A 15446-nucleotide genomic window follows, 5' to 3' on the forward strand; every position below is an offset into this window, starting at 1 on the left:
AATTAGACACTTCAGAAGTTTGTTAGTGTAGAATTAGATTGCATTCGGCTCTGCTGATTTCTCTGTGCTTTTCTTGACTATATTTCATCCATAGTATGGATAGGATATTATGGGTTGATACCTCTGAGCTGCCAGAAGGTTGCAAGAGCTTGCCTGCTGTTTCAAACACCTGATCTCTACTTGTTGCTGCTTTGATCAAGTGAGTGGTGCTGCTGAGTAACCTTTTTTTGATCAGTTGGGGTTTCGGGGGTTTTGTTTTTGTCATCCTCCTATTCAATGTTCCGTGTGACTTGCCATATGTTCCTGGTGCATTATGACATAAATGTTTAAAGAGGTATTTATTTTCCTAGGTTGCCTATGCTGGTACTAATCTTTGGTGTTTTCTGATTCCTAGTCATATTCATTATATTGTTTTGGAAACTGCACATTCCTTTTCCACGCTATAGATAGAGATCCATGTGGAACAGATGTAGATGTTTTGGAGGAGTGCGTGTGAGTACTTTCTCCTAGAATATTATGTAACATGTGAGGTATTCCAGTGCTATGCAGCACCCTACTGTGAAAAAAAAAATGTTGTCCTTCCCTTTTGCCTCTTCCTCCCCCATTGCCGTGCCCTCTTGTGCCAGGAACATGGCATACGTGCTCTGCATCTCAGCCAGTCCTGACTATCTTTCTTGATTTGCTTTTCTGTAGTTCCTCAACACTTTGAATGGAGAATCAGCATTTTTGCCTGGGTGCTAAAGCAATAGTGCTGGCTGTAGAAATCTTCAACAGGGATGATCCAGTACTGTCTGATTTCACCACCGCTGGTGTCCTGCTGACATGATACATGATGGTAGTATTGCTTCCGCAATGTGGAGCTGAAGGTGGCTGGTGGTTGAGGGGCATGCAAAAAGTAAAAACAATTTCACTGCTGCTTAGTGTTTTGTTAGGTTTTTATTGGTTTTGTTTTTTTCCCCTTCCTTGCAGAGGTCCGCTACTCTATTCCTGTGTGCCTGATGAGGCCTCTTCAGAGGAGAATTAAATAGGCAATCTGGATAATCAGTGTTTGGGGAAATAGCCCTTGAGGCATAGTCACAGGAACTTTAGTCATGGGCCAGAAGCTGCCTGTGCTAGGCACTGTACAGGTGGAATGAGGTGAAACTGTTTTAGAAGATATATTTATAAGATAAAAGAAATACAAGTGCTTTTTTGCTTGTGGTGTTGGCATGATGAACATCACCTTTAGCTCCTCATAGTGAACCAGCTAGCTCTGGAACAAGTAACAGCCTGCTTCCAGTTTTCCAGAGGTGAGGGAAAGTAAATTTTAGAGTTTAAACTTCTAAATGAGCAAAGTTTGTGAATTTGAAAGGGGAAATCCTTCTGTGAGACATGTAGTATGTGTTTTGGAGGAGTGGTGTAGGCCAGTAGGTTAAATGCCCTTGTGCAGATGATGAAAATAGGAGTATGTGATTTGCAAATGTTTTCTTTTCTTTAGGAGTAAAAAATCACCCTTGTTGGTATTTTTGATATGTACTGTCCAGAGAAAGGAAAGTTTAGATACAGCTAATTTATTACTTTCGCGGGGTGAGCGTTCCTGTAGGTAGTGTTGCCACTGCTGTGTCTTTTCTCCCTGGCAATGACTCTTCTCGTCAAAGGTGTAGGTACTGTATTTGAGTTTTTGCAGCCTGTTCCTGTAGACCAGCTGGCTTTTCCTGCGGGACCACTGTAGACCTGAGCACACGGCTATTTTTAAGCAGCAAGGTGGAGATGTGAATACTGTAAATGAAGTATTGAGGGACTAACAGCAGTGAGAATGTGGTAACATGGGTTAGAAACTAGAGTACAAGCCCACTGTGAACACAGAGTATATACATACCATGTCTTTATTTGATAATGATGCTCATGCTAGCTAGTCTAAAACTCACACAATATTCCCCCGTGTGTCTTGGGCAGGCTCCCAGAGCCAGTGGAGAGGAGCAACAATCCTAGGAAACTGGGGAAAAAGCAGGAGGGGAAACCAGGCAGCAGGCTGGGGAGGGGAGAGGAAGAGTGTGATCTGTAGGGTAACAGAAGTAGATAAAAAGGTAACAATCTGGATGTTTCAAATAAGGGAAACTGAATGTGACAGCTGTGAGTATCTGCTATTAAAGATGAAAAGAAATAAAAAAACCCCATTAGAACGTTTTCTTTGCTGACCTGGTTCTAGCTGCCAACTGTTTCATGGTTTGAGTACTTTGGCAGCTTCTTCTCTGGCAATTGTTTACTCATACTGCTATGCAGTGGGACACTTGCATTCCTTAAGAATTTTCCACCTGTGTGGAAGAAAATTTTCCCTAAATGTCTGGGTGGCCATTTCACTGTTCTTTTTATTTTTCCTTGATGGTTAATAAGAGAATTCTGTCTGGTCAAGAGACAGTAAATGGCAGCTTTCCTTATTCTGTTCTTGTTCATTTGAGCAAAATAAAAGTAAAAAGCATGTTTGGTAAACCTGTAACATCACAATATGAAACTGTATTTCACCGTTTTCAGCAAGTCACTTATGTCCGGTAGTACTTTCTGTTTGTGACTTTCAAGTGGTCAACATTTGGGCTGACGCTGGACTCACGTGACCACCAAGTATGTAGGGAACGGGCCTTATTCCCTCTCCCTGTTTTTTTCCTTCTACCTTGTAAGCTTACAATAAGATAACAGTGAGGTTAGAAATGAATGAATCTGCTGGAAATGTCTCAAGTTGTGGTGAAAAATCTAAATGCAAGGGTAAGCCAGGTTTCTTCAGTACTGTTTCTAAATTTTTTTTCCTTGAGGTCAGAAAAGAGGAAAATATGGTAACAGGAGGAGTTTTTAACTTCAGCTGCTTAGAGCTAAATTCTAGGAATTAAACAATGAAAATGAAACAAACCAATACTGTGAACATAACTAAATTTTGAAATTGTGATTTAATGTCTTTTTTTGCGTTCATTTGTTTTCTCCGTAGGCTGAACTCACAGGCATCAAATGGCGTAGGTACAATTTTGAAGGTCATGGGGACTGTGGCCCTATCATTTCAGCCCCAGCACAGGATGATCCAATTCTGCTCAGCTTCATCCGCTGCTTGCAGGCCAATTTGCTTTGTGTGTGGCGCCGTGACGTCAAACCGGATTGTAAGGAACTATGGATATTCTGGTGGGGAGATGAACCAAATCTTGTAGATGTGATACATCGTGAACTGCACAGTAAGTTTCTCTCTTTCATTGTTTCTTGATGTATTTATATTTTTTCCAGTGAAAAAGGATCTTTGTCATTACTTGCTACCATGTGTGATTTTTGTCACAATTTGTGTCTTTAAGACCTAAAGGGAAAGACAAAGCTTGCAAATTTGACTTTGCTGCTGCAAGTGATCTGCATATGATGTGCAAAAAGAAATGCTAAATGAACTTGGGAGACTTGCATCCAACATCATTACTTAGATTTATTTTTTTTTGTGTGACATCTCGGATGCACAGTAAAATTAGAGTAAAATCTAGTTCAAAGGATAATAATAATAAAAATAAACTCTAGCATAAGGTACTAGTTGAAGGAATAAAAAACCTGTACTGTAGAGGCGGGTATACTCCATGTCACCACAGCTAAATCTGCAAGGTCAGAACTTGCAATATTGGTCATGGTACAGGATTTGAGCATAAATGGAGGCAAGCTGCAACAAGTGAATGTAATAAAAGGAAGGAAAGGAAAGGTAGGGCGAAGGTGGTAACAATAAAGTTCAAGTGATTGTAAGTTTTATGCAATTGGATTGTCCTTAGTGTCTCCAGAATGTGTAGCCTTAAAATGATAGAACGAAACCAACTTTACCTGTCATGATCCCTTTTGGATTTGACTCTATCCACTACATATTAATTTCTTTTCAATGGTGTATAGTTGTTATGAGTAAACCTAGTTTGTCTGAAAACATTGACTTTTAAATGATGCCTTATTAGACTGCATGAATTTTACCTCTATTTTACCACTTGGTGTCTTGAATGAAAATAACTGAAGTTCACCAATCCTGGAGTAATAATAGTAATTAAAAAAAAACAACCCAAACCAATAATCAGGATCAGTTCCTGGTTTTTTTTTCAATAAATTTTCATCCTGGTAAGCCTTTAGACTTTCTCATTACTTGGTGATAAAACTTGTATGCTAGTTCAAATATATCGAATATTGTATTTGTCCAGTGTGCTTTAGGTGTCCTTTATCCCCCTGCCTCTACCCCACACTGTGTTGGTCCTGGGTTATGGTATGTTTGCTTTCTTACTCATTACCCTGTTCTAACCACCTATCTTCAGACTGTAACAAACCTCATACATTCATGAATACCAGATTGTTTATTTGGTAATAATAGCTTGTGAAATCACAGATATGAAACACTCTGTGTATCTTCAGGCGTATTTCATGCAGGTAGTTATGTGATCATGTATAATTAAATAGATTGCTCAGAAGTGCTGCACCGAGCCATTCCACTGACATTAATTTTTTATGAGGCACCTGTTTTGAATGAAGGCATGGGTAATATTTCTACTTACCCAGCAAATCTTTAATAATATATGCTTTTCTTTTTGTGAAATACAGTTTATTTAATATTTCAAATGCAGTATATGGGACTTAAGTGTCTTTTTATTTGAGGGGAGTTGCAAGTGATAGCTTTTGTTTCTGTTGTAAATTGATGTAGCTTGTTTATGTCTGACATCTTGGTTACTACAATATAATGCTACTTCCAGCGATTGGAAGTATGGTGAAGCATTTAAATGTATGAATAGCTGAATCTGCTTGAGTATAGTATGGGACAGAGTATAGCAAATGGAGAATAGCATAACTTTGAGACCTTTTTTTGCCTGTTCCAAAATTTTATGAAGCATCTGGGATGAAGCCTTCAGTACAGTGACTTTTTAGTACAATGAAGTCTGAAAATTGTCTGCAAGAGCACTGTTTTTTAAATGTCAACAGCAACAGTATCACTCCAGTAAAAACAGTCTCAGTGTAGTATGTTTCACAACACAAAAGATACAAGAAGATATATCTATGCTGGTACAATAGCACTGTCATTGAGTGATGCTTATTTGCGGTGCTGTCTCTAATTTAAGTGGAAAATCTCAAAGGAAAAGGTTGTACAGAGGGGTGTGAAGAAGTGCGAAGCTGAGGTTGGAGATGGACAAAGCACTGCCTAACTCATTTAGGGGAATAAAATACGTGATAATTAAAAGATGAAATACGCCCCTGCTGTCAGGACCCTACAAGAATTTGGGAATTATCTCCTTTTCTGCTTCCTTCCACTGCAGGTTTTGGTATTCTTTGTAGTGTGTGTGAATCATATAATGATAGGTTACTACTTCTATATTAAAAGCACATTGAAACCCTCAAAGTGACTTATCAGATAATAGTTCAAAGTGATGTAAATTGTAAAAGTGTTATAAATTTTACTGCTGATAGGGCTGTCTTGCTCTCTTTAGTAGTATTCTAGAGTTGAAACATCAGTATTGACAAAATACTGAACATCAAATTCTGCTGGAATGAGTGAGGCATTTATGTACATTGATTCCGTGAAATATGATGAAGGACACTGTGTTCAATGTTTCATGCAAGTAGCAAGGCAGAAGAAGAAGAAACAAGGTTATTTTGCTTTTTATTGTATAAGCAGACCACAGTACTGAAATATTTGATAGTTGAAGTTGGTTTCTTGAGTCTACATGCCCTTGACGATATAAAGGACTTTGCATGTTGGGTACAAACAGAAAATAGGTAAGTTACTGAAGCACAGTCATTGACTTGCCTGACAGCTGAGCCACTATAGCATGCTGTTTGTTTTGGTATAACCTAGTCATTAAATAAACTGCTTAAAATCTTTTTTGTACAGGTTGGATTTTCACTGTGGTCAGTAACTTACAGCTCAATGACCAGAGCTTTGGTTTTGTGATTGTACTCGGACATTTAGGAGCACACCTCCCAGAAATGGGGTACTGCAAATCCAAGTGAAAGACTAGGGTATATCCAAAACATTTTCAGGTTTACAAATCCTGTCTTTTGAGATGTATGAACTTTAGGAAATAATGGCTTTTAGTAAGATCATTAATTTTTACCAAGTATGAAGTTGCTCACAATGTTTTGAATTTCTCTTTTGCTGCCTAGGACTTGTGCTTTAAATGTGAACTTTTTATTAGGGTAATAAAAATTCAGTGGCGACTTCTAAATTTAAGGCTTTATCTCTTATTCATTCAAGTCTCAATTAGAACTATTGATCTTTTTGAGTAACAGAGTCTCACTCAAATAATATTGTGTGACATTTAGTACTTCTGTTAAACAAATGGGAAGTACAGACTGAGACTTTTGTACAAACTGTGTGGGTTGCCTTATCTTTATAACATTCAAGATAGATGCTTTTGGAAGCAGCAATCTGCCTTTAATAAAAGCATTTTAAATAGTCATAGGGAAAACAACTTAGTAGTTCTAAACAGCAGGTACTAGGAACAGTTGTTTAGCTATTAGCTTTCCAAAACTGTGTAGGTAATTATAATGCTGTCATGGGAGATTAAGTAAAAACAATTATTTGCAGAACAGCTATAGATCAGTTAAGTAGTTAGATTAGCTAGACAGCTGTGAATTTCATAGGTGTGTCTCTTGCACATACTCCTACATTTCTTTTTCCTGCCAGCCGTAGCTGTTGTGTTCTGTGTTCTATTATGATTTAATTTAAAATTAAGAAAGATGCAAGATCTTTATTCTGTCCCAATTGAAAAAAGCTAATTGGTATGGGGTCACTGAATGGGAGAAAAAAATTGAGTGTATTTTTTGAGAAGTTGGGAGTGTTTTAGTTTGTGGAAGCTCTGTTTTCTCAGAGATAAATGCTATTTAACGATACTACTACCTGAAGAGGTTTGACAAGTGTTACAGCTGCTGTACCTTTTCCCATAATTTTTTTTTGTTTGTATTTTGGGTTTTCTTTTAAATCATGCAGAAGAAAAGGAATAGAGACGAGGTAGTATCTACTGTTGGCAGGTTTTTTGGACAGGGAAGTTGTAGTTTTGCAAGCTGTAGTGATGTCATTTGCATTTGGTGACCAAATGCCATCTGGAGCACCACAGAGAATTTATACTTGATTCTTGTGGGTGGGTTTTTTTTTTTTCTATTCTCTGACCCACCTGCCTTGTACCCTCTGCATTCCACATAGATTATAAGCAGGTCATACCTGTTCCTTAGTTGCCTTCTCTGCTTTTCCAAAGAAAACTTGTCTGACAGTTTTGTCTATAAACTTGTAATCTGCATATTGAGTTTATGGATATATTCAGCTTTGTTGCATCTGTGGTACAAAATACTTGACTTGTCAGGAATAATGCAGGGATTATGATGTGTAGCACTACTGAGAATATAGTTTTGGTGACTGTAAACATGACCCTGGAGATGGACTCTGGAGACTGTCAGAAGGTTAGACAGTATCTTGAAAATAAGTAAGTTCCTGGTATTTGATATAAGGATGCAGTTTCATTCAAAGAACTAGAAACTTAATGGCTTGTTTGCTTCTAATCGCTGATTCTGGTAGGCGTTTGGGGTTGCCATTGTGTCTTCCTCTGAACAAGACAAACTAATATGAGGAACTTAAGGCATCAGTAAGAACCCCCAGACACATGTCTGTACCCTCCAGCCATTACTGCTGGCCTCAGCAATGCATAGCACAGAAGTAAAAACCCCATATTGTGACAGGTGCTTCATCATATAGTTTCAAAATAGAAGCCTAACAGTACAAAGCTCCTTGAGAGAAAATAAACACAATTTTAGCACTTTACTACTCTTGGGACAATCATCCTTGAAGTGCTGGTAAAGTTGCAGTTAACTCTTGACTCACCCTCACTTAAAATTAACTTAAAGATATTTTCCTCTCAAATCAGATTAACAGTTATTTCTGTGCAACTTTTTTGTTGCAAGGGGAAAGACTTTTGGGGGAAAGTTACTTTTTTTCTGTGGGCTGAATTCTTTTGAGCCAAACCATTTGTTTTTTATGTATTGTCTGGTATATTGCACTTGATCCATTGAGTTGCTGGAGCTGCTTCCCCCCGGAAAAGATACTAATAAACTTTGTACTACATTGCATGTAGAACATTAGAGTTTTATTGGAAACTCTTAGGAAGAGTGGATTATCTTGAATTAATAAGGTAAATTGTTACTGCTCATGATATTCACAGCTTGGGAAGTTTAAAAATGTAGTTAAAACTTGATCTGTGACAGGAGAACATGGACCTTCAGTTCATTCCTGTTTATAAATTCTTGGCATATCAGGCCAATGTGGTTGTAATCCCCATGCGCTGATAAAAGTTGAGGAAAAAATGTTAGCTGTAAGAAGGACCTTTTGTAAATCCCCTTTAGACCATATAGTTGTAGCCCAGACTTAATTTCTGCTATTGTTTCTTTACCTGAATGGTTAGATTTTCACCTACGTGAAAACAGAGCATGCCAGGTATGTTTTCAAGGATGTTTCCTGAGAAGAATAACTTGCCAGAGCTCAGTTTAGGTGTTTTTATTACAGCTAGGTAGGGCTCTTGATACTCACTGACAAACTTCCAGATTTCAAAGTTTATTTTACAAGTTAAGTCTTCTACATTAAGTAAATGTTCAACCTATAAATGTTAGCTAGATGGTGTTTTTCAGTATTTGTTAGGGATGTAAAGAAAAATAATGGAAAACTTGGATTTTGGAAAAAAAAAAAGACATCTTTTTCCCCCCCCTGCTAATATAAAAGAGGATAAAGGAGTGAGAAGTCTCCTTTACTTCCATTTCATTTAAAAATAGTCTGTTTAAGGTTCTTTCAAGGTACTCTGTTTGGTTTACTGTAGTTGTAAGGAGTTGGGGAGATAAAAAAAGATGTGTAGTGAGTTATGTTAATTATTGAATGAGAAAACATTCCTGTCTGTCAAAACAAATACTTTAAATATTCTTGATTTTATGTATTGCTTCACATAAGTACCCCTTCCTGCAAAATGGGTATACAAATTAATAGTATTGCTTTTAATGAAAGTGCTGTTAAATCTTTCATTCTATTATAAGATTATGGAAGTGGGAAAGAAGGGAGTGTTTTGCTGCTGAAATTGCTTTATGGCTGGCTTTGATACTCTCTTGAAATTACCAAAAGGTTATCTCCATGTTTCCTTCTTTGATAGGCTTAGTTGAAGGGTGTACAAGCATGGAATGTGTATTACAACAATTTGTTTTATGTGCTCTAGATAACTACATAAAACCCATAACTATTGTTATGCTCAGTATTATTTAGAATGAGGCCAGCTAATGTATGGAAAAGCAGTTTACAAAAAAGGAATAAAAGGAATCTCAGAGGAGCTGAAATGGAAGCATTTTTGAAGGCTTTCAGTTTTAAAAAGAAGCTACAAATATCAAGCAGCTGAGTACCACTTATTAATAATTTGAAGTGAAATCTGAAAATGGTTAATTGCTGGTTCTTGAGTTAAGAGTGGAATTAGAAAGTAGGTTCATACGACAGAAGACTTTATTGGAATATTAAGTTACTGAAAAGTCTTTTTCCGGGTTGATTACTTTTAATAAGATAAGTAATTTCCATTTTCTTAATTGTCTAGCATAGATTATTTTCAGAGACGTGAAAACCAAGTTAAACTTTTACATTCTTTTGGAGAAGAGATAGGATTTAGAAGTGAATTCATACTTTCTCAGCTTGCAGAATTGTTCTATGACCCTTATATTTGACACTGTTAATTGGTGTCCAGTGATTGCCAGTTGAAGTTCAGCTTAGACAAAATAAACTTTTTCTTTTAAGGAGGCATATTAAATGAGGTTATTATGCCATCATTTGGGATTAAGGAACTGCTTCATGGGAAAATGCCAACTCCTTTTATACACATGAAGTTGACAAGAGCCTTATTGTGTCCAGGCAAGATGTCTTCATTTTATTTTGTTTTCTTTTTAAAATAAGTATTTTTTCCAACACCCCAACTTCTTCCTTCTTTTTACTTTAAAATTGGTTTATGGTTATAGGCAACAAGGGTATGAGTAGCTTACAAAAAAAAGCAATCAAATCTGAGTTTCCCATTTAGAAATCAGATTGCACTTACCTTAAATCTTTTCTTCAATGTTTTTTCGTCTCAACATTAACAATGAACCTCAGTGTTCAGAGTAGTATCAAATCAATATATATGGCATGTATGAACTCATCGATTTTAGTCAGTGGTGTGCCTTCCTAACATACGGCATTTCCCCCCTTTTTACAATCTGCAATATCTAAGTCTAAAGGTAACAGAAAAAATATGAAATCTAACTAAGGGTCATATGTATATGCTTTCTATTTTATTTTTTTATCTCTCAAAAGTTAACATTTTAAATCTTTTTCGTATTTGGGAATTTGGAGGTTTTACTGTTATTTGCAACAAATTACCTTCTGAAAACAGTTTGAGGGGAAGACACTGATGGAAGATGAAGCCAAGAAATTCTCTACTGAATATCATAATTTTTTCCTGTTAATCTTCCTGCTTTCAAAATACACACTTAGTTAAGTTGGAATAGTTGAAATGTTGAGTAATTAGTCTTTAAGTTTTATTGGCCACACAATAGTTATTGTTTTTCTGTTGTGTTTTTGTGGAAAAATGAATTGGCGTTCATTGTGAAACATTAAGAGCTACATTCTGTAGTGACCATTTAATGATTCTTTTGCAGAACTGTTTTAAGACTGGACTTCATAGCAAACCGTATACATTTAAGGGCAGAATAGTATTGGTCCTGCAAAAATGGTGCACAGAAAGTGCTGGAAATCTGAAACAAGATTATAATAGCTCAGAATCCTTTTCAAATAAAAGCTAGAGTGAGGTTTTACTAATGAATGGGAGAGAACTGTTGTATAAAGTGTGCTTGGAATTAACTAGAGTGTTGAGACCAAACTGAAGTCCAACTTTTGAATGTAAATAAAATTGATGTGTTACCACAGGCAACTCAGTGAACCACGTAATTAGTTTTTTTCCATGAAAAGTGAGACATTATACTGCAGCTGCAGCAAAGCAGTAGGTAAAGGATTTATATTCTAGTTATATGAAAATTAAACAATCATTAAAAGACTGTATTTTTAAAAGTGCTGCTTGAGGGGGGGGGAGAAGGAAAAAATCCAATCAGTAAAATTTATTTTTCAGCAGTGTGTTGGGCAATGTCATCCACCGTAGTTGATGTGTTTTGCTTCAGGGTATTTTTACTTTTTTTTCCAGTGAAATGAACTCACTTAACTGTGTGAAGTAAATCTAAGTTAGCTTGAAGTGAAATCTGCATTAATAGAGCTCATTACTGATGTTTGTATTTTCATGTACTGAGTAATCCTAAGAACACAGGACAAGCTTTACTGGTAAATTTCATCTTTTTAAAACAGATTAAATGCCATCTTTAAAAAAATATAATTAAAACAGTTTTGTATACAATTGCATTTTGGTAATTCCATTTTCAGAATAATAATAATCTTATAGTGACAAACACGTGCTACTGGATTGCAAATGGAAAACATAGAAACATACGTCTTGTGAAGTTAACCCATAGTCTCTTTAGAAAGGTATATTTTCTATTACATAAGAGTTAATTTCTTTATTTTAATGTTCCTATTAAAGGTTATAAATCTTGATAAAAAATTCTTGTACCCCAGTTGTGAGAGTAGTTCCATTTTAAGTGGACTTAATTATACATATGCACAAGGACTTGACAGTAATCTCTATTACATGTTCATTGGATACCTAGAAACATGTATATATGGGAATTTTAAGGTTTGATATATGGTTCAGTGTGTCAGTGATCAGCCATGAAATTTGAGCATCACTGTGGTACACTGAGAATGAAGGCTTTGAAACATGAAGTCTGTTTCCTAATGTTTATTTGAAACTACAAGGCATGCATAAGTTGTAATATGTAATTTCCAAAACAGTATGCTGTAAATATGCAAACAAATGAACAAAAATATTCTTGTAGAGGAGGAGCAAATGCAAAACAAATGAGCTGTAGTACATGGAATAGCTTAAGAATGAGACTGAATTCTTATCTTTGCTCTTTGCACATGGGAATTGTGGGTTTCAATAGGAAAAGGGTGGAGTTTTGCTGTTAGTTAAATATTAGTTCCTTTTTGTAAAAAACCAAACAACTGTGTCACTCGCATAATAACAACTAAACTTAGACTTCCAGTGAAAGTGTTAAATTGATTTTTTTCAATACTGAATTTTTAAGTAGTTTGAAGGAAAAGTGTATGCTAGAGGAAAGGCACACTACTGAAATACTTCTACATTCTTGTTGACCTAAACCATGCTTCAGACTTTTTCATTTTCAGCTAAGCAGTGTAAGCATAATGTGCAACAAAGCTACCTGTGCTCAGATATTGTAAAATTGACTATTGTGTTCCCTTTAGTCATTCAAGTGCATTTCAGTTACCTTAGTATTCTCTTAGTTCAGGTACAGGCTGGTGTGAGACAGGTCACTGTTTCTGCTTCTGTGACAACTGGTGACAAGGTGTGGAGCATCACACCCTTGGCTTGCTTTCTTTGCTTCTGCCTTTTACCATCTGTAATTTTGATTTGGAATGAGACCACTGCTACTTCTGTGCTCTAGCACCATTCAACTTGGGTGTACCCCCTTAGTGGCCCACTGCTACAGGGCTGAAGTACCTGTCTCAGCATGAAAACCCAGTGGTCTGAAAATAGTTATTCTTGCTAAAAGACCTTTACTGTCCTTATTTCTGTTCTTTAATAATACAGTATGTGCCAGTCTCTTCACAAAAACATGGGCATTTTTTGCTTTGGAATAGGCAGTGAGCCAAAGGAGTCAAACAGAAATGTTGTGGGGGTTTTTTGGGTTTTTTTGGGTTTTTTTTTGTTGTTGTTGTTTTTTTTTTTTTTGTAATAAATTGATGGGTGGAGAGTAACAAATAACAAGGCAAAGTTAGCACCTGAAACTTCTGGACAAATGTAAATGTGAAGTTCCTATATTAAGGAGTGTATATTGATAAACTTGGTGTCAGAAGGGAGAATAGAGGGTGACAGGTATGGCAGTTTGTAAGCAGGGATCCAGGAAGCAACTCTTTTCAAGAAACCATTTTTCTTTTATAGTTAACTGGTTTCATGACATTCTAGTTGCTCTGTCTTTCTGAAACATAAGTAATATCTTTTTTACAGTCAAGGGAAACTCCAGATCACAGGTGATGAAGGTATTGTACAGTGGTTTTTGTTGGTTTTTTTTGTGTGGGGTGTGGGGGTTTTTTAAAGTTGAATGGCTTTAAGAATTCAATGCGTATTCTTTAATGCTCTCTAAAGAGATGGGAAGTATGAACATCATTATTTTGTCTGCAGGAGAGCTTACATTCTTATGTGTTTATGGTTCTGGAAAGTTAGTTAACCACTTGGGGCATGGAAGTTAAATCTCTCGGCCCCTTCTGAGTTCTAGTAAAATTTGTGCTGTGCAATATTTTGCAACATATGTCAACTAAATTGAATGGCATCTGTTCTCTAAGGCAAATGAAGGTGAAATGTGTGGGTTTTTTTCTCTCTCCTGTAATTTTTTTTTTTGCCTCATGTATGAAAAGGATGCCATTTCTGATATTGTGATGGCAATAAGCAGTGTGATTATAGAGCAAGTATGGCTTCTGTGTTTGATCTTCTCTGCTCTGGTTAAGCAATGGATATGGTATTGGATTATGTTGGGTTGTGATGGAATGATGAAAGGCTTCACTGAAAATCCTGCTCTTTCCAGTGATTCCTGAATGTGCCTGGGAATTCTGCCACTTTAAAAGGCTGCTTATCAAGAGAAATACGTGTTTTCTGACACAAGTTTTACAGGTTTGCTTTAGCGTGCAATTGGCTTATTGAAATATAATATTTTATTTTTGTTTTTTTCTAGCCTTACATTTTGAGTAACTTAGAACTCAAGGAGTCTATTGATGTCTTTAGCAGCCCTCAATTGGTAGTCCAATTCTGATTTTCTTTGAAGAATGAAGTAAAAAATTTCATTGCTCCAACATAGTAAGAGCAATTATGAAAGCAAGATTTATTGTCGTTGCAAAAGAAATAGATGCAGCTAATATAACACCTGGAAGGTAAAGGTGGTGGTTCTTTCCTTGTTTGTTTCAGTAAGGTAAAAGGATATATATGCTGTAACTTCTTAGCTGCTCATGTGAAGTTACCTCCTTTTCATGGTAAAAATCACTTCAGAACAAATAAAAAAAATATGCAAGAGACTGATACAATTCTGCCTGCTGGAAAAGGAAGCGTTCTTTGTTCAATTTTAAGCCTGACAAGCCATTTAAACCTTTGTGCTGTTTCACCTTTGTGCTGTGTGTTGTGTTGAACATCACCGTAAAGCTTCATGTGGGAAACCGCATCTCTTTATGTAGATAGCAGTATATTGAACTATTGTGTTGTATATGCAGAAGCTGTATATTTGGGGGTGAATTGTTACGATTCAGCAATATGAGAAAGGATTGAGATAAATGAAGTGCTGGGATATTTAATAGGACACACTAAAAATGCAAAGTGGTAGCTGGAATTGATGTCAATGCTGTTGGTGCTGCTTCTCTGCTGGCTTGTTGGTGCTTCCAGCTGAAGTAAGGTCCTCTGATCCTCTGTCTTAGAGTCTGCGCAAACTCGGAGCTAGAGTTTATACCCAGAAGAGTTACACAGTTCAAATGGAGGAGTTCCCACTCATCTGTTCCCTTTCCCACTCTTTGGGAAGTAATTTGTTCAGGAGCTAATAAGCAGATGAATTAAAGCTGGGAATAATAAACAGCAATGTGTTTCAGGGATCTCTCTAGAGAGACGTTGTACTTGGAGAAGCTATCCATTGAAATGTTTAACTTCTAGGCACGTATCTGCTCTCCCAGATGTATGTAGAATTACTGCTCAGTCATCCTCTCCCTGCCTTTTTCTTAAACTAAACCAGATTGTAGGTTGCATTATTTTTTTATTATTTTTTCCCTTCCTGTAAACCACAGGTTTAAGGTGTGGAAGATGGGAAGAAAAATGTTTTCCTTGCAAGATTGTTACTGCTTAGTTTTAAAAGAAGTAGACTATGGTACTCAAATTACTAACGCCTCCCTTTCTGCTATATGAGTTCCTGCCTGGCCTTGTCCTGAAGGTTTCTCAGTAAGCCCACAAAATAAAATTGGGGAGCAAACATTACACATAAGCACTTTTCATTGTTTACTTCCATGTCCTGTTCTAGACAGGTGTCAAAACTTTGTGCTGACATGCTCCACACTTACTATGGCTGATCCTGTGTTACAGCAATTTCTCAAATTTAATTGCTCAGATTATTGTGTGCTAACAATCTAACCAAAAGATCATAAGTTATAGATAAATTAAATATACGTATATATGTATAAAGAAAACCAATTACTGTCTTTGAGGAAGTAACTTGAATGGGAATCTACATGAGTTCAGTTTTCACCTCTCTGTGGTTTTACAGTTATTTTCCATTTTTATTTATTTATG

The 15446-nt window shown here is 36.4% G+C and overlaps 1 protein-coding gene across 2 annotated transcripts in view; it reads left to right on the forward strand.

The window, feature by feature from the left end:
- MED13L (mediator complex subunit 13L) overlaps positions 1–15446 on the forward strand; it is a 203300-nt gene that overhangs the window by 19182 nt on the left and 168672 nt on the right. For both annotated transcript variants that reach the window (XM_056326727.1, XM_056326726.1), the window contains exon 2: positions 2957–3194. In XM_056326727.1, the coding sequence (XP_056182702.1) occupies positions 2957–3194 (238 nt within the window). The remainder of the gene's footprint in view (positions 1–2956; positions 3195–15446) is intronic.

Source organism: Falco biarmicus, chromosome 1, assembly GCF_023638135.1.
Source record: "Falco biarmicus isolate bFalBia1 chromosome 1, bFalBia1.pri, whole genome shotgun sequence".
Taxonomy (NCBI): domain Eukaryota; kingdom Metazoa; phylum Chordata; class Aves; order Falconiformes; family Falconidae; genus Falco; species Falco biarmicus.